The 20,664-nt window shown below is 47.6% G+C and overlaps 3 protein-coding genes across 3 annotated transcripts; 1 reads left to right on the forward strand and 2 right to left on the reverse strand.

The window, feature by feature from the left end:
- Positions 1–1,398: 1,398 nt before the first annotated feature.
- LOC128728669 (uncharacterized) lies at positions 1,399–3,850 on the reverse strand. Its single transcript, XM_053822303.1, has 4 exons — positions 3,679–3,850; positions 2,899–3,614; positions 2,359–2,827; positions 1,399–2,282 (listed from the first exon to the last, which is right to left on the reverse strand). Exons 1-4 carry the CDS (start codon positions 3,836–3,838, stop codon positions 1,942–1,944), a joined length of 1,686 nt encoding a protein of 561 aa, XP_053678278.1. The 5' UTR covers positions 3,839–3,850; the 3' UTR covers positions 1,399–1,941.
- A 6,877-nt stretch (positions 3,851–10,727) lies between these two features.
- Positions 10,728–16,847, forward strand: LOC128728337 (uncharacterized). Its single transcript, XM_053821961.1, has 5 exons — positions 10,728–10,787; positions 12,221–12,385; positions 12,464–13,946; positions 14,024–14,215; positions 16,696–16,847. The coding sequence occupies exons 1-5, from the start codon at positions 10,728–10,730 to the stop codon at positions 16,845–16,847; spliced, it is 2,052 nt and encodes a 683-aa protein (XP_053677936.1).
- A 229-nt stretch (positions 16,848–17,076) lies between these two features.
- LOC128728263 (adenosylhomocysteinase) lies at positions 17,077–19,396 on the reverse strand. Its single transcript, XM_053821882.1, has 3 exons — positions 19,267–19,396; positions 18,776–18,966; positions 17,077–18,270 (listed from the first exon to the last, which is right to left on the reverse strand). Exons 1-3 carry the CDS (start codon positions 19,289–19,291, stop codon positions 17,188–17,190), a joined length of 1,299 nt encoding a protein of 432 aa, XP_053677857.1. The 5' UTR covers positions 19,292–19,396; the 3' UTR covers positions 17,077–17,187.
- Positions 19,397–20,664: the final 1,268 nt, after the last annotated feature.

The raw sequence follows: 20,664 nt of genomic DNA on the forward strand, positions 1-20,664 counted from the left end.
AGGTTGGCAGGGGTTGGCTAGGCTTATTAAAAATCCCTCAACCAGTACTGACCTTGAATACCGGAAGCACTTATGAAAAACTGGCGACATTTTCCCGTCGAGTAACATACGCCTGATTATGCAACACACTTTCGACTTTCCAAAATTAGGGAGAAACACGTGCAAAAATCGTGTGGCCACCTTGGAAGGTGTTCTGGGTCAACGAGTGGGGTGAAAAAATGACACAACCATAAAATAAAAATGGATCCCATCAATTTCGAGGTGAGTGCAATTTCGTTTTTATTTCAATTCAAGATTGCATCATCGGGCAACAAAACAAACGCCCTAAAACCATCAACTGATTGCAAACGAACCTAAAAGCTCGAGAAACAGGTAAAACGATCTTATGCATAACCTTTCTGCACGGAATTGCTGCCAGTTGTAGTCCTCCACCTAACAAGATATCAAAGGCTTCATTCATTCATCTACCACGCACCCGTTGAGCCTCTTTTTGATTTGCCACCTCGGATCGTACTATTTGTCATGCTATTTTATTGGGCCTATTTTCGCTCTACATAAAGCCCACACCTGTACTTGTCCGAAATGCGAGTAAACGAGAGGGTGAAACATTACGTACCATCCGGTTGTGGCAATCTAATTCGATCGCGTAACTTCACATTCTTCAGAAACTGCCTGTCTACAGCCCGAATATTCACGACCAGCAGCAGCACGGTCAACGCATCGAGCACGACTGCTTTGGTAAGCGAACCGATGGATCCCGAACGGTTAAACTGCTCGAATAACTTCCGCTGCTATAAAATCCTTTGCCATAAAAACCCCCACCCAGTCGGCCTGCCGTATCTTGGGGAAATCGACACCCCACGATGACCGAGCCAATCAGAGTCGTCGCCGAGCAGGACAACTGGAGCTACAGAGGATCCAAGACGTCGGTACTGCTCGCTCTCAGGTGCTGGGGATAGCCGAGGGAGCTCCATGAATGGTGCATGGAGCACATCAAGGAGCCGGAAGTGATCCCATCGCCAGCAGAAGGGCGGGAACTGGCAGCGAGTGGCCGTTCAATGGGAAGAATGATTCAGGCCGGACGGGATGTAGGTCACGCTTGGGAGACAGGCTTCAGAGAAGCCCTCTTAAATTATCGTTCAATTGCAGTGGATTCGAAATTACGAGCTCCACTGCCGTGTGACGTTGGGATTTATATCTTTTCTTAAAACGCCAACCAATTAAGTCGAACGTCGGTAGGTACGGAAAAAAATCGAGCAACCATCCTGGAAGAGGAATGTGAACATGTGGACGCGAAGAAATTGAACATCTTTACCACACAGGATACTCTCGTACTACGATTTTATTCTTAAATTAGTTCATTGGCAACCGCACCAATAGTTCATCGAAAATGTCACTTTACACATGCATCGCTTCTCCTCGATGAAAGACACTCCGTTCTATCAGTGGGAAGAACATTATACATTCGCGCCCGCAATCGTTCACGCATATAAAAACTGTTTCTTTTACTTGATTACTAAAAAAATATGTGTTTTCCTACGCGGCGATGGTGCGGTCTGTCCCCCATGTTATGCGCCTAATACTGTGTGCCGGACGCTTGCTATTGCTAAAATTCTCTAAATCCTCACCAAGTGCACGTAAGTTTGGCGCGTTTCACTCCTCCAAAAGCAACAGTGGAAAAGTGTTCCGCACTTACCCTTGCAAGGCAGGAACTGGACCTCTCGGTCACTACTCTTACAGTTAAACGATCGTCCTTATTCGTCCTACCGCTAGTACATACTATTATCGCAGTCTTCGGAATTAAGATACGATTGACATACGAGAGACACGCTTCTCCTATGCAGCATAAACTAGATTTATCGCACTCTCTCACACACGCTCACTCACACATACACGCACAACGATACCAACAAGCAGGATCTATAAATGAAAAGGATCAGCTTAAACGCTAGGGTTCGCTTCGACGATCTTCTTGGTACGGCATCGCTTCACCAGCAGCTCGATCGACCACGCCGCCACACACAGGAAGATGCAGAAGGACTGCGAATGAATGCAGATCGGATAGCTATCGGTCCAATCCCGGATGGCGCCGATCAAGGGTCCAAACGCGATAACAAACACCGCCTTGCCTACCATATGCCAGCCGAATGCAGCTGGTAGCTTCTCTAGCGAGGAGTATTCGGACACGCACAGCGTGAAGTTAGCTAATGCCACGCCTCGGAAGAAACCGGTCACCGACAGCCACACCATCACGTCGGTATAGGTGCGTTGATGGGCTACGACTAGAAAAATTTATCGAAAGAACAATTGTAGAATATAAGTGGTCCCCTTGATGGTTTCGTAGACAGAAAAACTTACTCGAACGCGAGATTGCAACGAAGATGAGAGACACCATGAAGATGTAGCGCTTGCGCAGCTTCAATCGATCGCCTATAGGTGGCACGATGATGCGAGCAGCGATATCGGTGAGTGCAGACACGGACAACACAAACGCAGTGTCACTCTTGTCGAAGCCAAGGCTGGCCATGAAGAAAGGCGTCACCATTTTGAAGTTCATCTCGGCGACGTAGAAGATCGACAGCCCAAACAGGATGTTGAGGTAGATGCCATCACGCAGCAACCCCACGTCCATGAGGGCAGTGAAGCGTTGTAGGAACGACACCTTAGGCTTCACCATCTCAAGCCCAAGCTCCGACTTAACCGTCTCCATGCGCTTTGGTGTTCGCGAAGGAACTCGCGCAAAAGAACCAAGTGTCGAGACTCCCACATGCGTGTTGACACGTCGGATGATCTGGTAGTCTACGTCCTCGGCGTCCGCATCGCCTGTCTGCAAGGCGAAAGAAAATACAGTTCAGTTAAGGAGTATGAAAGGGGTTTGTAGAACGCGGGTCTACGTACGTCTACGTGAATGTGCATGCAACTGCCACTTCCGGTGAAATCGAGCGTAGACAACTGCGAGACGACGGACTCTCGACGACGTCGTAGAGCCAGGCTCATGCTTGCGGTGGATGCAATACGTGGGAAGGATGGACGCGTACGCATTCCAACACCGCCCTGGTTTTGGATGCTAACTGACGAGGTTATTCGTGGAAATGTGGGCCGCTTAGGTAGTAAGCCCACAGCGCCAGCTCCTGCACCAGTTGCTGCTACTCCTGTACCATTTGCAGGACCTCCTGCCACAGCTGCACCACTGCCAACACCGGCCGTGCTTCCAGCCGCATCTGAATGTTTGCGTTCACTTCCAACTCGACGAGGAAACAACAACGATTTGATTTCCGGTAGCGAGTCATTATCGTCATCTTCCTGCTCTAGAATGATGCCCATCGGAGGTGCCGCCTCGACCAGCTCTATATCGACCTCTTCCTCCTTCAGATGCCACTTGATCGGTTGCAGCAACATTGCTCCAACCGTAGCATGCAACGCGAGCCCACTCAGCACTAGCACCGCACCTCGGAATCCGTATAGCTCGAGAAGGATACGCACCAACTGCGGCATAATCAGCATACCCAGTGCCGTACCTGCCATCGAAAGCCCTACGGCCTGACCTCGCTTCTTCGCAAAGTAATGGTTAAGTGCTACGAATGCAGCAGAAGTCGCCAATCCTACTCCAACTCCTGCAAGAGACAGTGAATGTTACATTAGCATCGTGTGAATCAGATACATCATCGATTGGATTACCATTGATTACACTGTAAGTGGCCAGGATGTGTGGCATGCTGGTGGCTGGTGACGTAAGTGCGAGTCCTATCCAGCACAGGAGGGAACCAGCAATAGCCACCTTTCGATAGGAGAACTCCTTCAACAGTGGTCCCACGAACAGCCCGGAAAAGTTCATCATCACATCGAGCGTGCTGATGATGATTGCTGCTCCGGTCGTACCGACCTGAAGATCGTACAGCAGGTCGCCGAATAGCAGCCCAAATGAAGGCTCAATCGATCGTGTGGCCAGCTATGTGGTTTCAAGAAGGATATGCAACCAATGAACGCAACGGAGGCGCAACAGAGAAACGACACCAAAAACGAAAGAAGCATGAACAAATAAGGAATTAAATGAAGCAAAGATGAAACTTCTGGGCATTTATGCAACCAATAATGTCTTGCGTGTCCTTGAAGCGTGTTAATTAAACTAAGTCGAACGAAAATTAATACTGATCAGGAGTTCACTGCCAGCCGGATGAAGACATCGGCTTAGCTGTCGATATTCGAAGCCGCCACCACGTACGATCTTCACGCCGACTAATAAGCGTGCTAATGCGCAAGCAAGCACTAGGAAAGGAAGATAACCACCAGCAACAAGCTCCCACGTCGCCAGGCGCACGCCATTTCGGTTGCCATCCATTTGCCGCTGCTGCCGACATATTTGTCGATATAATTGACACCTCCACTGGACCGGATCTATGTTCGGGGCTAGTGTAGTCAGGTATTATAGAGACAGCTCGATGTTTGTCACGTCGCCTGATCGTACAGATCATTAAACAAAATTTTGGACTATATCGATGATTTTATCCATTTCCAGACTTCTGTAGAATGCCGGATTCATCGTAGTTTGATACTCACATTTACCATACTAACGCCAAAGGTCGCCATCCATCCCCAACCACCGTCAGGGGCCACTTTTTTTGCGGCTTTCAGTTTCTCCATTCTGCTTGAGCTGGAGACTCTGGAGCAACTTGGGCGTAGAACAACTAACTAAATTCGATCCTCTTATAAAGGAGCTAAAATTTATGGAATAATTGTCGTCAAGATGCTTGGTTCTAAATCAAAAGAAAAAAGTAAAAAATATAAAATTATTCACAATACTATCAGATATGTTATCCATGCGTTAAAAGCGTAAAGCTATAAAGAAGCTTTAACTTCTCTATCTCTAAAAACACTCCTCACCTGAACCAGGCACTATCTTGAACAGTAAAAAGAATCTATCACACGGCCCTACAGCTGTATCTTGAAGATACTTCCATCACCCATTCGACACTGCCGACCTAATACTACTCGGCCCTCTTCGAAATGAATCGTAGTTATCATCTACCATGTGTTCGGCTATCTTATACGCTCGCATCCGTTTCTAGGCGAGTTCCCAACGGCGAGTCTATTATTTATTTATAGTTTTTTTTTACTCCATTGGTTGTCGCTTCCTCGATTCGGGCATTAAATCCAATGACGCACGCACACAGCAACCACAAAACCGCAAGCAGCTGGTTCATACCGATACAATGAGACTAGGGATCGATCTCGATCGAGCAACAAGCAAGAAGGGCTGTGCGATCATCACCGCAACCCCACTCTTTACAAAGTGGGCCAATACGACGATAATTGATCAAACAAACTCAAAGCTTGCGCGATCATCACCTCCTCCACGATACTGACGAGTTGCGATACGAATCGAAATGAATGTACAAGCGAGAGAGCAAAGAGAAGGATTGTTGTCACGCTAATGGACACCGTTGCCCAGAGTGCTGGTTGCGGCAAATACAAATCAACAAAAGCAGCATATTATTAACGCCGAATCGATATCGATAGCGATAACGATCCGGCGTGCCTGTTGCAAACGCTCCCTAATAAATGTGGGCACACAATAAATTAGGCGTAATTGATTTGTGACCTTCCCTTCATTCCCTTCTGGGTGTCAATTCGAATCCAAACCACTAGCTCAGTGCGTTGTCAGATCGCATATAGATAACCTACTTCCATTACAAACCTTCCAATATGCCATTTCGATAGCAGTTCAGCGCTGGCATCTTGATAGCTGTTGAAAAACTCGTCCATTTTAAACGACTGATTGAATCATGTCGTTTATGGGAATGATAAAATGTTGCTGATCTCCACAATAACCGCTCATTTGCAGCTAATTGGGCACGCACGTCAGACGGCGGCTTCTCAGACATTGGATGTAGTTTACTGAGCACCGTACCTCAGAGCACGACGTTTGATCCATTCGCAGCTCTTCGATTGCTATCAGGACAGCGGTAGGCTAAAGGCAAAACCTTGAGCAGAGATGAGAATGAGGTCGTATTTATTAACGACGAGCTCGTGCAAGTGATGGTGTTCAATAGTTCTATGAAATCAAATTATTTGTAGCATGATGTCCTAAACGTACTAATAAGCAGGGATCGTTAGATTGATAGTCAAAGCGATAGTATAGACAAACCGTTATTCTGAGTAACCCATTAAAGTAAACAAAGGTAGGCATAATACCACCTGCAAGAGATAAATCAATCCGAGATACTGGACGACAGAAAAACAACACTCTCTGCGCTTTAGACAATCGAACGAATCAAACAGAGGGAGTTTGTGCAGCAACCAGAGCTCGGGAGGCAATCTGATCAAACTTCATCCACGCATCAACGATAGGAGCTACAATCGGCGCTTGTTCTGTGTCAACGTGGGTTCATATTTCGTCTTTGTATCACGATTGAAGTGGGTAGTTGACTGTGACATCTTGCCCAACCATCCCATCGATGTGGCAAGCACGTGACAATGAAGGTCACCGTGAGTGATAACGTCGAGTAACGGACAAGTCCGATTATCACCGTTCAAACACTTTGACACGATCTCCAATTCGTTTTACCAATACTCGGGATCATTGTGGACATTCAGTCACGTTTCAAGATGCAAAGTCTATAGTTCAGACATTCAGCTCTGGACGTACATTGAATTTGGCATATTCAGACTCAACCGAAAAGCCACACATGTCTACAGTTGACGTACTTTCACCCCGACACTTTCGCCAGGCACTGCTTTAAAACGTGATAAGCCACATTCTCCCCAACATCTTGCAGACTCGTGCCATGCGGATGAGTCACAGTTCGTCACTGACGGAGTCTTATCAACCTCGAGCCCGTTTAGGGCTGACCTCGCCAAACTGGACAACCACATTCGAACCAAACCACTTTGCGAACAGATGCAAGACGATGGCAGTCGGCAAAACGATGCATTTAGGCGATAAAAATCGAAGACCATGACCACGCGCCGGTTTGGTTCGCATTTTATTTACTCTCGGTATCGGTGAAAGATTAGCGCCTGTTTGCCCTTATCGACGTATCCGCCCTACCCGAAGGTTCACGCATTCGGTCGGTCAAGGTTTTCTCGATAAAACCTTCCACCCTGCCAACCGCTAGCCTGCCACCAAAGTTCTCGCTTGAAAACCCACTTACTCACCGGAAAACGAAGCAAAAGTTCTCGGTGGATCTTCTCCATTCAATGCTCACTTCCAGCAGCTATTGATCGAAGGCATCTACCGTGTCTCGCGAAAACGCCGTTGATAGGGGCAGATCGAGCGTGGAGTTGACAACGCTGACGTTGGGAATTGATCGCGTGGTTTAAATTCGCAATGGCGGTACACTGGTGACGTTCACTATCAGTCTCTACCGCTACTCAGACCTCTCAAGCGCACGTGTTTCTGCACTCACTAACGCGGCATTTTCCGCGCAATCGCACGATCTGCGAAGGAGAAAGAAGGTGAAAATGGAATTAATTACGCGCACAAATCACCACACTTGGACATCCGAGACGGTGCATTCGGACCGGCGTGTTCAAATACGGGGTAAACAATGCCTGCCCAGTCTGTCGCTGAGGCGAGTGAAATGCAAATCGCAAAGGGAAGCACAAACAAAAACACACCCTTCCCGAGCGAAGGGGTGAACCCCCTTTTGCCCCACCTCAACCTGGAATTGTTCGTTACAATTCCACGGTTGTAGAAAAGATCGATAAAATGAAGCCAAATTCCTCCCGGCTTGGCGTGTGCATTGGCGCGTGGTGAAAACGTACAAAAGGGAAATCCACCCTCAAGGGCGACCCTCTTAGGGGTGAGGTTGAACAGATGGACGCCACGGGCCGAGAGGGGGGGAGGGGGGTTGCAGTCCGATAATGGGAGTTTGTTTATTTTATGACAGCTAGCAGCAAAACCACGCCGTTGGACGAACGAAATGATTCCCCAAATCGACGCAAGCCGCCAGCGAAGCAGAATGTAATGCACTTTCCAAGCGCTCGCAAACACACCACGTTGCATAGTGGTTTAGTGCAGCAGAACGAAAATAGCTTCCCCCACGGCAACCACCGTTTCATAGCCACAAGGGCAGCGATGCGCGAAACATCGAAAGGTGCCAACATGGGCCGGCCCTTCCGCTTCGACACATGCAACCAGCGAACGATGGCAGAAAATTCGCTATCGAAACACGACAAAAAAAGGACCCTTCGCAAGATGATTCGTCGACGTTGGAGTCTTGCTGCTAAGCAGCGTCGAATTGCATAATCCCTCACGCCCAACTGCAGTGTTTTTGTTTCTTTTTTTTCTCTCTCTGGAGCACGTTTTGTTTGCTCTTTGCTCTGATTTTCTCACCTTCTACCACCCACTGTCAGGCACCTCTGGGGCAAGGCAAGAAGCTGAGAGGTAAATAAATAAATAGCAAACCACCCGGAACAGAGTGCGAGGGCAGTAAAATCGTACATAAAAACGTACTCCATTCGGTCCAGCAGAAGACGTACGGTAGATGTCGCAATTCGTCATTGCGAATTATTTTTGTAGATAGTTTTTCCTTGGGCGTGGGATAAACCGAGGTTTGGTAAATTACGAAAATGGACGCCAGAAGAACCGGCTGGGATTTGACCTTGAAGTGCAACCCATCCCTGAGCAACTAATGGAGTTAGCAGCACCAGAGATACCTCGGGGGGGTCAAAGTCCGCCCAACCAGCCAAGGGTCAGCCAGGTGTCGAGTGTCTCACTCCCTAACACACGCATCGCTCCCTGCAAGGGGTTTGGCCGGTTTTGATATCTAAACACGCCTTCAACATTCTAATTTTAAGCCACATGCGTTTAGAATTCTTTCCGTTTCGCGATGTCACGAGTGGGAGTGGCTGAGCGAGGATCAACTAGCACGGCCCGATGTACAAGGGCGAGAGAACATCGATGGCGAACACTTCCGGCCTTTCGCAGGTCGGTTTATTTACTCACTTTTGCTTGCAACTGCTTCAGCTGCACGTGGCTGGCGTTGCCAAATACACCCAACATGCCAACTCAGCCGGAAACATTAGACTCACATGCAGAAAAACAACATACACGGACCGGCCAGAACGCTCATAAACTGTGGGTTAATAGAGGAGAGAGAAAACAAAACCCGCGCGAAGAATAAGCTGCGAGAAAACCGACAAGAAGTCGTTAATCCACGTAGCCCAAACTACTGCTAACGCGTGGCTAAAAAAAGGGATCGACTTTGACAACGCAAAACCACACCACGACTTCTGGCGCTTGTCGCTTGGTGTTCCTCCCCTAGCTTAGAGTGTTAGAAGGTGCGACAGATTTCCAAAAGGAAGAAGAGGGAATAGACAACTCGTTTCGCGGGTTTAGAATAAATGATTAAAAATAGAGAGAAAGAGAGCGAGAAGATACAGCGGCAGGCATTAAGCCGAACTAATTAAAGACGAGCGATGTCCAACCATGCGTGAGGTGCGTGAGTGAGCGTGATTTGGAGTTGGAGTCCCGTTTGACTTGATGAAGTCAATCCTACCTACTTCAATCCATGAGCTCACGAGGTACGGTGGAGTAGATCGAACTGTAAGCACAACGTTCTACTACCAATGCTAGAAGAAGGAACCGTGGAAAACTGCACTAACGCTTCAAAAGTATTTTCATCTAGCTTTTCCATCTGGCCTTTCACTCTACACGAGAGATTTACATTTCCATCAACCTCAACGTTGACGGTATGATCGGGAAAGCCTCTACGGGTAGTTTTCCACTCGTTTTTCCAACCTTCACCGGTGAGACGCGCTTCGTCGGAGCGCAACGGGATGCGCAGTCTAGCTTATACAAGCGGATTAACTCACGTCACACTAACTCACTCACCACCGGAACCGGAATGGGGGAAAATTAACTTACCTAAACTAACTGTTTGGGAGCCAATTTTCCAGTAGTTCACCGGTTGTTTGCGAACGGACGGCAACGAAGACGAAAGGACGACGGATTGTGGAGACTCCGACCATGCGGACGTTCACACACTCACTGGCCTGCGTGCGTGCCAAGATAAAACCGTCCGCGCGACAGTTCGCGATTAGTGACGCGGACCGAGAGAGCAAGAGAGAAAGATGGAGAGAACGAGTGACAAACCGAGAGCTCGCTAGCTTGCGAGGGAGAGCACATGGGAAGAAACCGACCGAACCCACAAGCTGCGTGGACCGTCGTTTTCCGAGCTGGACTATGGGTAGTGAACGTTGGCATCGCTAGCAGTACAAAATTCGAAGCAAATATTGTATTTGGAAATAACTAAGTTTGACGAAAAAAAGCATATTGCACAAGCCGGTGCATGATGCACATACAGCATGACCTCAACCTTGACCACAATTTTCCCAATTAACTCCCACTGTCGAATCCACTCAATAGACGGATGGTACACTGAATCACACAATCGAACCGCTTGCTCTCTATCCCATTTTATGACTCTCACGTTCTCTGTCTAGCTCTTTGTCTTGAATTTGTTTGGCTAATGTCGGCCAGATGCCATTGCAATCCTCATTAGTGGGTGTTAAGATTAGCGCATTTGTTTGAAGCAAAATAATGGAGGATTGAATTTTCGCAGATCGTAACAGACATAAGCGTGACATCCAACATCAACAGAGATGAGCACATCAAGCTAGAAATATAGTAGCTGAGACAATATTCTGTAACGTCCAGAGCCTTCATTGATCAATATCTGGTCTCTTACCTTATTTCTATGGTACAATGATTTCTGTTTAAGTACATGAATCAGCTGGTCATCCTGCTGGACGTAGATTATGTGCCTAGTACAAGCAGGTCAAAAGTAGGTCAAGATGTAGCGGATCGATCCGGATCGTAGCCCGAGTCAAGGGCTCAAACTGTATTGAAAAACGAGCTTTAAGATAGTGTGACTAGTGACGCGGAGAATGCCGTAGTCACAATCGGAGCAGATATGTTTGTTTGTTTTCGGCAAATTTGTGACAACTTCGATAAGGACTGAACTCCGGATGAATCGATAAACGAATACTGCGTTCGTCCAATAAGGCGCTAGCGTTTGCTTATCGATAAAGCAAAGAAGAAATGCAAAGATGCCACCTACAACGATCAGCAGGTTTGCGAAAATGGACACAGTCGACCGGCAAACGTCCTCCGGAGGAGATACGCATACGGGTGCTCTCTGAGTCGGCAATTCTGCAACAGAACAGCGTTAATCAAGCTATTACAGCAAAATTAAAGCGATCTACACCAAGGCCCCAACGAACTGCGCACGGCAGACAAACAGGTAGGTGAACATTTATTCGAACCTATGCCGAACTGGTACTCGGACGAGCTAGAAGAATGCTCGAACAAGTGCAACCTGTCGTAATGCAACCATCCGGGGACACATGAAACCTAAGTTTTCAAGGCAACTGAAACAGGAGAGGAAGAACCTGCACACGAAAGTCACGTTCTGAACGCCTGATCAGGAGGCAAGTGACTTCATCAGCACGTATCAGGCGGCGCTATTGGCGTTAATAGCAACACATACTGAGAGTGCGATGAACAGCAGGAAAGGGAAAGTAAGCGGTGAGTTTGCAAGGGCAAAGGAACGCACTAGCGTCAGAAAGAATATGTGTGCTAAACAAACTTGCTGAAATAGCACTCGCACCTGAGCTAATCAAATCCTAAGCTCTCATTGACCGATACTGTTTATTGACGCTTGAAAGAGCAGAAGTCGTGTTGTCTCTTTGCCTCGTGTGAGAAATATGGCTTACACACTTTCATCGATTCGCATTTGAAGGACTTTCCAATGAGAACAGGTAGAAGGCCAGGAGTTTATCGCAGTTTGTTCGTAATCTGCCACCCAATGTCAACAAATTCTCATTCACAATTGTGCATTCTTCAAATCGCGTCACAACTCGCTATCGTACAGACGGACGACAACGATAAGGAGCGGCAGGACATTACGCGCGTTATTTGCGCACAGGCAGAGCGAATCGGGCGAAAGGTTAAGTCAATCGATCACCAATCGTTGTCTATGGTCCTCTTCACACCGGGGAGCTGTATTGTGTAATTAATTACAAGTGTAACCACTTTACTCCTAACCTAGGGACGTGCAACTGTGACATTTGTGTAGACTGCTTGCCTCGGTGCATTTGCTAGTAGATATTCATCCACTCAAATCCAAGCATGAAGTCTAAATTGCCCGAAAAGTGCTCGTTAGATTTCGAAAAACAGTACTCTAATCAATCAACAATACGAATTGATGACTTAAAGAATGCTCACAGACAAACGTGGTCTGAACAAACCAACGGCAAGGTGGAACATGCAGCCAAAAAGCAAAGCAAACAGCCTAAGAATCGATCTCAGCTGGGTAGCAACTTTGTGGCACCCGACGGAGGCTGGGGATGGATGGTTGTAGTGGCCGCTGGATTTTCCAATGTAAGTATCCACATCCATTCCATCTACCACAAGACAGTCCCCCCTAACATTCTTGCTTGTTCAATCAACTCCTGCTAGCTCTGCACATTCCCAGTACTGCAGCAGTTCGGATTGCTGTTCCGAGAGCGTATGACTGAGCTATCAATCAGCGCGTCCGAGGTGACGACCATCATCAACACACACTCAGCCCTCACGTCCATTGTTGGATTGGCAAATGGACCAATGTTTCGTCGGTTCACCTATCGTCAAGTGGCGTTCTTCGGTTCTCTGCTCGTTGGTTTGGGCGTCACCTTCACCTCACTGGCGGACAGTGTCTTCACCTATATGGCTACCTTTGCCGTCCTGTATGGCGCCGGAGTCGGTATCAACGCATCTGCGAACTCGTTAGCACTCAACACCTACTTCAAACAAAAGCGCCGCATTGCTACTGGCTTTGCCTGGACATTAACCGGGTTAGGGCCGATTGTGGCGCCACACCTTGTCACGGTGTTACAGCGACACTTCGGTATCAACGGCACGGTGTTAATATTTGGTGGATTTGCCATGAATGCGATGGCCTTTGCCATGTTGTACCAGCCTGTTCAATGGCACACAAAACTCCCAAAAGTAACTGCTTCCCAATCAGATGAAGCCAATCTACCGGCAACACCGGCACCCAGCATTCGCTGCAGCTTTTGTCAGCTAGCTCAAGAGCCAGGCAGCGTTCCATTCAACACACTGCCAATCAAACGTTCCGTCCAGGACCTGCTGGATTATGATGCAGTGCTTGAAACAGGAACCCCGATGTTATCACGTGCCAATGATGGTTGGTACTCGCGCACATCGCTTCGTTCACTGTATGGATCAAAGCTCAGTCTGACGACGCCTCGATATCTCTCACTGAGGCCGTCCATGCTGAACTTAGGCGATGCGAAAGCCTTCAATGCTGTTCCGACGAAGGAACCGGCTGCCTTCACGATCGACGAATGTCACACAGAGGACTGCCCCAATGTGCAGGCTGAACACGAGCCTCTTCGTCGACGACCAGCAGATGCTACTCCTCAACCTCAGGCTCCTACACCCGGACTTTACATCGAAAATCAATCCTCAGAAACACAGCAACAAAACGAACCCGGTTCAAATGCTGCGGAAAAGGACGTCCTTAAGCAAGCCTCTAAACGGCTCGCGCAACTTGTGGAGGACTCACGACCTACAGGATGCACCTGTTCAAAAGAGCTCCAGCCGTTACTTCAAGACGTTCCTTTGGAAACGGTCCCACTAAGCCTCATGCAACGTTTAGTGATCTTCTTCGATCTTGACCTTCTGCGTGATCGCATCTACATCAACATCATGATCGGCATCACGATCGCCAACTTCGCTGAGCTGAACTTCTCCATCCTTACACCTTTCGTGCTGGCAGATTTTGGTTGCTCTCGAGATCAGATCGCGATGGCCATGTCGGTGTTGGGAATAACCGACATCTGCTGCCGGTGTTTAGTACCTTTCATAGCCGATCGCATCAACTGGCAGAATCGCACTTTCTTTTTGATTGGGGTGATCAACATGGCTCTGGGCAGAGTCGGTAAGTGTCGTGGATAGCTACAGGAGACACCGACAACCCCTTGAAAGACTACTTGATCCTTGTTGTATCTTCACCAGTATTGGCTCATTTCCACAGCTACGCAGTCGTGCTAGGCATCGCATGCTGGATCGGCTTCAACAAGGGCCTAAGGACAGTGTTCATGGCACTGGCCATTCCATCACACGTCCCACTAGATCGACTACCTGGAGCTACAGGGATTCATCTGTTGTTTGCAGGGATTTTCTATCTATTCGTCGGTCCCGTTGTCGGTAAGTCGATTTATATTTCTCGACATCCTTTATATCAACGTCCTTGTCTCTTTACACTCTTACGTGCTATTCCCAGGCCGCTAAGAACGGCTTTCACAGCATTGAAAGATATCAACATCTTCTCATTACATCATAGCTGTAACTTTGCGTTACAATCGCCGCTATTACGTTGGCTCTCAATCTAGCCATGATCTAATCGCTTGTCTGTGATTATGCGGGGTTTTCACCGAGACAACGGCCACAGGTTCATTTTCAATTATTACCAAGCTGTGGTATCAAGTGTCACGCTTTTTATCGGTGAATTACACACCGCTCGTAGCGCGTGCTTATCTTCCTCAACTACTGCTGATGCTTCGCAGAGTGAACTGGTGAAACACCTCTAAACCGACCTAGCCCTAGACACCCTAGACGCCCTAGACAACCAGCTGTTTTCCCGGTCGAACGCAGCGCTATTTCATACTCGCAGTCCGGCATCCGGATTGCTTTGTTCGGCATGTTCTGGCGATCGATACGCACGCACACAACGGCACATCCGATCAACCATATGATAGGCCCGTCTGGCCCGAAGCGACACGACTAAAACAAAGGCTAAACAAAGAGCATCTGAACCGCGATCGATCCGGTCGCCCCAGCCACAGTACAGTAAATGTCAAAGTTGAGCGAACGGTTCGTTGGCAATAGGGACGCGCCATTTGAACGCTCCTGGACGCCGTTACAGCATCGCCCTGTTTCACCCTATGTGCCTGTATTACCGCATAAAGCAGGTTCTACGTTGGCACAATTGCCGTGCCGCAGTACACGCTGATTGTGCTGGTTTCTACCAGCTGGTCTGCATTTAAATTGGCTCATCTCACAACCGTTCGGTTCGCTCGCAGTCTCCATCTGGAAATGAAGCGCGAACGTGACGGAACGACCGCGAGACTAGTCACAACAAAAGGAAAAGGGACTCATTCGCGAAAACCCACTGAAAGCTCACTTTCATGTCCGTTCCTTCCCTGATCGGAAGCTGCGGGTTGATTGAAGGTTGTTTCGCGGAGAGTTAAAGCAATCGGCCCGCTGCTCAGACGAATCGCGCTTTTCCCAGGGCTGGAGGGCATTTTCCACTAAAATTTCTATCAATTACGGCACGGGGAACGTGCCGGACCGCTGATTGACGCCGGACCCGATCGATCGATGGTGTGCGTCATCATTTACGAGGGATTTACCAGTGGTAGTGCCTTACCGGACGCCCACGATGGTGAAATCGACACGCGAAAACGAACCGAACGAACGCTAATTAGCACCGTTTTTAGCTGATTTCGGTGGCACAAAATCCCACCAGATTGCAATTCACGCCTTGCCAAACCACGCAGGATAGCTAGGATTTGGAACCAAACGCACAAACACACACGAAAACGATACTTACGCACGGGTCGGGCGCGAGAATCCTACCGGGACTACAGCTGACGGGTTATTGTGAGCGATTTTTGATGCAGCCAAGACAAAGTCGCGGCTTGGCAACGTCTGCTCAGAGCGCACAACCGTATACACACGCACACGGCGAGGAAAAGAAAGAAAACGCCGGAAGGGCGAATGAATTTCCCTTCGTCTCTTTACGCTGCGTACGCAGCCGCGGTGCGATGGAGCAATGCTAGAGCTTGCAGGAAAATTCACCAGTCCCGCGAGGTTCCGTGACTCGTACTGGGAACGGTTTGCCCAGATTAAGCTTTCGCGGTGTTGGGTGTTGGACGCGCGCGGTACGGTTGGGAGGGCGGTGTGTAAACAAAAACACGCGCGTTTAGCCCTTAGCGAACTGTCCGGCCTCAAGGGCCAAGCAACTTTCCACCCAGGGCCCTTTAAAAACGAAGAATAGAAGCCTTTCAACTACGGCACGCCACGCTTAATGGGCTGCGCACAAATCATGCATTATTTCGCAGGGCGTTCATTCTAAGGCACGTTACGATGCGTGCCATGTGGTGGAATCTCTGTCAGGCACGCACACGCACACGCTCGAGACCGCGATTAGAACACGCACCAACGAACACGCACACGTACCGGTTGCATTAGACCCGTGCGTAGCTGGCTACGCATCCAGGAAGGGCCGCGTTTTGTAACTGACCTCTCTCTTCTGCTTTTCGCCCATTTTCCTCAGCCTTTTGGTGCAGATTCGCTTCGCTCGTTTAAAAAGAATACGCACACAGCGATGATCGTACTACGCGCGTACGCACGTACGTTATTGATCCTTAAATATCGGTTGCTTCTTCCTTTCCTTCTTTTACTGAAGGCACCTTTACTCTGCGCTTGGAAATGTCAATTTGATTTTGTTTTAAGAATGCCTTTCCTTCCTAATCGACCGCTGCACATCGACCGATTACAGCTGAATATTTTATATTTAACAATGATTGTTTCCTATCGTAGAGATATCGAAGGACAAAGTAAATCATACCAGCTGTAACCCAACATAGATAACTATATGAGTACCTTTTGTTTCGTTTATCCAGGATTCGTGAGAGATGCAACCAACTACGCCGTTACATTGCACTTTCTCAATATCGCCACTTACGCGATGGCGATCAGTTGGAGCCTGGAGATGTACTACTTTACACCACGCCAGCGACGGAGACAAACGGCATCGAAGCTACCCGGCAGTTGAATCGAGTGCAATTAATAGGAATATTACTCCTCCAAAACAGGGAATATTAATTAGAATAAAACAACACGACTTCCTTGAAAGGGTGCATAAGGTCTCCTTCAGATTAGTAGAAATTTCTTACGGCATCGCGTTTTCGTCTCCAGAAAAGGACAGGGCTGATAGATGATTTCAGACAGAGCTGATAGATGATTCATTTGTGTAAAAATGCATAGCTTTATTGATTTTTAAATGCAGCATTCAAACGTGTATTGTTGGCAGAACGTGATGTTGATTCGACGAACTCTCGACTGCGTTGCACGTTACATCAGCATGGCTTAGAGACTCTTATTACGCTTGGCGCTTAGTAGCGGTAATGGTCTGGCTTGTAAGGACCTTCTGCTGGGAGGTTAAGATACTCAGCTTGTCGGGGTGTTAGCTTCGACAGCTTCACTCCGAGCTTATCTAAGTGCAGCGCTGCAACTTCCTCATCAAGTTTCTTCGGCAACACGTGCACACCAACGGCGTACTTCTCCCGGTTCGTCCACAGCTCGATCTGAGCCAACACTTGGTTGGTGAACGAGTTAGACATAACGAAGCTCGAATGACCCATGGCACAACCGAGGTTCACCAGACGACCCTCGGCAAGCAGGATGACGTGATTGCCGGTCGTCAGGCGGTACCGGTCAACCTGTGGCTTAATGTTAACCTTCTCCACGGCGTTCTGTTCGAGCCAAGCTACGTTCACTTCACAGTCGAAGTGGCCGATATTGCACACGATAGAGTCGTCCTTCATGTTCAGGAAATGTTCGCCCATAATGATGTCGGTACATCCGGTGGTAGTAACGAAGATCTGAGCCTCCTTGCTTGCCTCCTCCATTGTCGTCACTTCGTATCCTTCCATCGCAGCCTGAAGAGCGTTGATCGGGTCGATTTCAGTGACAAGAACGCGACCACCAGAGCCGCGTAGGGCTTGGGCGCAACCTTTGCCGACGTCACCGTAACCAGCCACCACACAGACCTTTCCCGCAATCATGACATCCGTCGCACGCTTGATACCGTCGAGCAGCGACTCCCGGCAACCGTACAGGTTATCGAACTTGCTCTTTGTTACCGAATCATTCACGTTGATCGCCGGCATACCGAGGCGACCCTCGCGGAACATTTTGTACAGATTGTGCACGCCGGTCGTCGTTTCTTCGCTAAGGCCACGGATGTCCTTCAGCAGCTCCGGGTGCTCGGCGTGAACGAGATTGGTCAGATCGCCGCCATCGTCCAGAATCATGTTCAGCGGTTTGTCATCCGCGAAGAAGAGCGTCTGCCGGATGCACCACATGTACTCCTCGTCTGTTTCACCCTTCCACGCATACACGGGCACACCCGCTTTGGCCATGGCGGCGGCCGCATGGTCCTGCGTGCTGAAGATGTTACAGCTGCTCCACTGAACCTACAAAGCAAAAAACCACAGAAACAAGATCAGCTTTCAATTCCTGAAATTAGAAGCCTAAACTAAAGCGATTGCGCAACGTGGACGCGTGCGCGTTTGAAAAACATGACCCCAAGAAGCATGGTGAAGAGGCCTAACAAACATCTTTGCCGTGTGGTGCGCCCGGCAGCTAAATTTAGAGCAACATCGTCACGGGCACAAACCAATAGGCGATCGGAGGTCTCATTATCACTATCATACGTCATGACGCACGATCCCACGAAAAGCAATGATTTGAAATCGGTTTTTTGAGCAGCCCGGTAAATATTCTTGTCAGCCCATCTTCTTATCCCACTGGCTATGTCAAGGCGCACGAGAGGTTATCAGTACTTCCGCATCGCGAACCAAGCAACAACGCCACATCCCGCATAGCAATATGTTTGTTTGTTCCCAACGCCAGCTCCAGAGCGCACGTTCGCTTTTTTCATGTAGATATGAAAGATTGCATAGCTCAAGTCATACGTACTTCTGCGCCCAGCTCGATCAGCGTTTCGATCAGCACCGCCGTTTGAATGGTCATATGGAGACAGCCGGCTATCCGGGCGCCCTTTAGGATCTTCATCGGACCGTACTTTTTGCGGCACGCCATCAGGCCGGGCATTTCGTTCTCAGCCAGCACGATTTCCTTCCGTCCGAATTCGGCCAGTGAAATGTCAGCTGCGAAGGTGAAGAGAGATAAATAAGAGCAAAACGGAAATCTATAAAAACCAATTGAAAAAATGCGATTGGGTCTTTATCAACCCCAAAGGCTGCCGATGAGACAAGAAACAATATTTGGAGCGTTTAATTTTCAGATATACTTTTATGGGAGAGAGGTACAAAAATATACATGTAAAAAACCATAAAATAATATTTTTCTGAATTGAATTTCTAAAACCAATAATGATTTGTTACAGTAGGATGATGGAAATGCTTGAAACCTCGAAAACGGTGCAGCTTTACCACGTTTTTACATACCGATTTTATAAGATGGTTTAGCCATTGTGCGTCTGTTGGTTGCGGTGTTCGAGTTGTATTGATGGTTTAAGTTCGTTAATCAAGAACGCGATTGACCCGTCGGTTGATTCACTTCACCTCAACTCAATTCTCGAACTGCACAGTTCGAACTACAGAAGTTTCAACTAGGCACGAGGAGACACAAGTGATTCCGTTGCTATCGACGAAGCTAGTAATATTCGGCTGCACGTGCCGGTTGCAAACGGGGCTGCTCTTGTCACCTTGTTCTTCACGTGGTATTCTTTTGATTCGTTTTTGTTGTTGTCAACGTTAGAAAAAGCGTATCGATTATTAAATGATTTTCAAGAAATATGAGATTATAGTAAGCACTTACTGTAAGCTTGAAAAATGTTAAAATTGTTTCGAATGTAGGTTTAAGTCAGCATTTCTGAAATAATATGTAAAACCAAATAAATCATTTAAAAGACACCACAAAAATTGTCCTTTGACATATGAAACGTCAATCATACTTCCTTCGCATCGAAATAATTCTGATCATATTTTAGTTATTTGAAGTTCAAAATCAAATTGCTGAATTCACCAAAAATAGTTAACGAATCGAAAAGAGTTCTCACAATATAATTATAAGCTCATAAATGAAACAAATTACTATAAAATAGATCATATGGATTTTTATGGCATCAAAATGACTTAGACCAAAAAACGGTTGCATCCAAGGGTTGTATTTTTATTCAAAGCTTTCACACATAATCTACCTCTTACAAAAAGGCGTCTATGAAGTAAGCACTAAAATCCTTGAAAAAGTTAAATTTTCTATTTTTTCTCTTACCTTTGTTTGAATTTCAATCAAAACACGTGTTTGATTTTTAGACCAGATTTGACATTTTACTAGCACTATGGGATTTTGAATAAAACTACATAGAAAAAACTGGTGCATAAGCAGCATAACATTGTAAACTCATTTATCCTCATAATATAAAACGATTGTTTAAGCGATTTTTTATTTTCGTTTAGAGTAATGGATCATTATGTTTTAATTTCTTGTCGTATTTTATTAATATCAAGTACCACAGTGTATCATCAGCCAATGGAAATACATGTTGCGATAGCGTGTGAGTGCAATGACGAGCAGCAGGGGTTCTACCAACACTTCACCAGCGGGACGCCAGTTCAGAAATTCGACTGACCGCGTCGCGTCTACCTTTTCACTCACATTTCGAAGGTATCTCTCGATGCGTGCGGTTGAGCGCCGTCAGAGCTCGCGGTAGTGTTTTGTTTCAGAATACCCAGTACAGTGCAAAGGGCTTCCGCGAACGAAACCCTCCGCCGTGCCGTGGGTAATCCCTGCGATTGCCTCCAATTCGTGTGGTCCTTTCTGCAGGGCTCTCGGCCCTCAGA

This window comes from Anopheles nili, chromosome X (assembly GCF_943737925.1).
Source record: "Anopheles nili chromosome X, idAnoNiliSN_F5_01, whole genome shotgun sequence".
Classification (NCBI taxonomy): Eukaryota; Metazoa; Arthropoda; class Insecta; order Diptera; family Culicidae; genus Anopheles; species Anopheles nili.

Coding starts and splice junctions, on each gene's coding strand:
- LOC128728669 (XM_053822303.1), bottom strand. CDS start 3,838: ATGATGAACTTTTCCGGGCTGTTCGTGGGACCACTGTTGAAGGAGTTC. Junction 2,828..2,898: donor GCATGCACATTCACGTAGAC/GTACGTAGACCC, acceptor TTCGCCTTGCAG/ACAGGCGATGCGGACGCCGA. Junction 2,283..2,358: donor CGTTGCAATCTCGCGTTCGA/GTAAGTTTTTCT, acceptor AAATTTTTCTAG/TCGTAGCCCATCAACGCACC.
- LOC128728337 (XM_053821961.1), top strand. CDS start 10,728: ATGAATCAGCTGGTCATCCTGCTGGACGTAGATTATGTGCCTAGTACA. Junction 12,386..12,463: donor TGGCCGCTGGATTTTCCAAT/GTAAGTATCCAC, acceptor AACTCCTGCTAG/CTCTGCACATTCCCAGTACT. Junction 13,947..14,023: donor CATGGCTCTGGGCAGAGTCG/GTAAGTGTCGTG, acceptor TATCTTCACCAG/TATTGGCTCATTTCCACAGC.
- LOC128728263 (XM_053821882.1), bottom strand. CDS start 19,291: ATGGCTAAACCATCTTATAAAATCG. Junction 18,967..19,266: donor TAAACCATCTTATAAAATCG/GTATGTAAAAAC, acceptor TCACCTTCGCAG/CTGACATTTCACTGGCCGAA. Junction 18,271..18,775: donor TGATCGAGCTGGGCGCAGAA/GTACGTATGACT, acceptor TTTGCTTTGTAG/GTTCAGTGGAGCAGCTGTAA.